A 1,913-nucleotide genomic window follows, 5' to 3' on the forward strand; every position below is an offset into this window, starting at 1 on the left:
CGCAGCGCCAGCAGCTGCGGGCCCAGCGCGTACAGGACGTTGGAGAGCAGAAAAGTGCCCAGCACCTCCTCGGGGGTCTGGTACGGGAACGGCGTGGGGGAGTGCAGCGAGGAGCCCAGGTGGGCGAACTGAGCCTGCGGACACCGGGGTGGGATGGGGGCGTGACCGGGGAGCGGCCCCAAAAGGTGCGAACCCCCCCCGCCCCAAATGGTGCAAAGCCCCGGTCCTAAAAATCGCCTCCTCCAGGCTCAAAGAGTGCAACTCCGTCCCTAAAGGGTGCAGAATTCCCCAAAATGCGCAAAAATCCCAACTCCGTCCTAAAGGGTGCAGAATTCCCCAAAATGCGCAAAAATCCCGACCCCAAAATGCGCAAAAATCCCGGCCCCAAAGAGCGCAGACCTTCGGAGCTAAAAGGTGAAAACCCTGGTCACAAAGTGTGCAAAATCCCGACCCTAAAAGGTGCAAAGGCCCAAGCTCCGAGGGGTTTTGGCTCCGGCCCATCCTATCTATAGCCCTGCATCTCTCTCCATCCTATTTCTGTCCCACTAATCCCGGGTTCCGTCCAAATCCACCGAGGCCGAGGCAATTATCAGCCAGCCAAGCTGCTCCACTTGCAGCTGCAGCTGCGGCTCTGCCCCCCAAACCCGGGATTTACCCCCCAAACCGGGATTTACCCCCCAAACCCGGGATTTACCCCCCCAAACCCGGGATTTACCCCCCAAAACCGGGATTTACCCCCCAAAACCGAGCCCCAATCCTTTACCTATTCCCCGTGGGGATTTCCCCCCAATCCCGGGATTTTGGGGCCACCCGGTTTGGGATTTTTCCCCCCAAATCCCAGGATTTCAGGACCACCCTGTTGTGATTTTTCCCCCAAATCCCGCGATTTCAGAATCACCCTTTTTGGGATTTTTCCCCCCAAATCCCGGGGTTTTGGGGCCGCCCAGTTTGGGATTTTTCCCCCCAAATCCCGGGATTTCAGAACCACTCTTTTTTGGATTTTTCCCCCAAATCCCGGGATTGCAGAACCACCCTTTTTGGGATTTTTCCCCCCAGATCCCGGAATTTCAGAACCACCCTGTCTGTGATTTTCTCCCCAGATCCCGGGATTTCAGAACCACCCGGTTTGTGATTTTTCCCCCAAATCCCGGGATTGCAGAACCACTCTTTTTGGGATTTTTCCCCCCAAATCCCGGAATTTCAGGGCCGCCCAGTCTGGGATATTTTTCTCCCCAGATCCCGGGATTTCAGAACCACCCGGTTTGTGATTTTTCCCCCAAATCCCGGGATTGCAGAACCACTCTTTTTGGGATTTTTCCCCCCAAATCTCGGGGTTTTTGGGGCCGCCCACCTGCGCCACGGCGCCGGCGAACAGCAGGCTCCAGTCGGGCAGCCAGGAGCAGCCGGGCCAGGCCAGCCCGTAGATGGCGAGGAGGAGGAAGGGCAGCAGGTAGAACAGGTAGATCAGCATCTGAGGGACACCCGGGCTGTCACCGCTGGTGGCTCTGGTGGCACCTGGAGGGGGGTCCGGCCCCTCCCGTGCTGTCCCCCCCCTGACCTGCACTTTGGGGTAGCCCACGGGGTCGCGCAGGTAGGGCTCGTGCAGGTAGGTGTAGTCAAAGCAGGAATCGGCCGGGCAGTCCAGAACCACCTGGGGGGGCACAGGGGGGCGAGGGCAGGGGACCCTCCCCGGGACCCCCAAAACCATCTCTGAAACCCCCAAAACCCTCCCCGGGACCCCCAAATCCTCTGCGGGACCCCCAAAACCCTCCCCGGGACCCCCAAAACCTTCCTGGGGACCCCCAAACCCTCCCCGGGATCTCTGAGATCCTCCAGGACCCCCAAACCCTCCTTGAGACCCCCGAGATGCTCTCCGGGCTCCCCAAACCCTCCCCAGGGCCCCCAAAACCATC

At 59.9% G+C, this 1,913-nt stretch overlaps 1 protein-coding gene across 1 annotated transcript in view; it reads right to left on the bottom strand.

The window, feature by feature from the left end:
• Positions 1-1,913, bottom strand: part of LOC102032415 (hyaluronan and proteoglycan link protein 4) — a gene marked incomplete at its 3' end in the record, with an annotated part of 11,360 nt that overhangs the window by 5,628 nt on the left and 3,819 nt on the right. The window contains 3 exon segments of the mRNA XM_014311506.1: positions 4-134; positions 1,352-1,471; positions 1,559-1,651. Of these exon segments, the coding sequence (XP_014166981.1) occupies positions 4-134; positions 1,352-1,471; positions 1,559-1,651 (344 nt within the window).

Source organism: Geospiza fortis, unplaced genomic scaffold (genome assembly GCF_000277835.1).
Source record: "Geospiza fortis unplaced genomic scaffold, GeoFor_1.0 scaffold395, whole genome shotgun sequence".
Lineage (NCBI taxonomy): Eukaryota > Metazoa > Chordata > Aves > Passeriformes > Thraupidae > Geospiza > Geospiza fortis.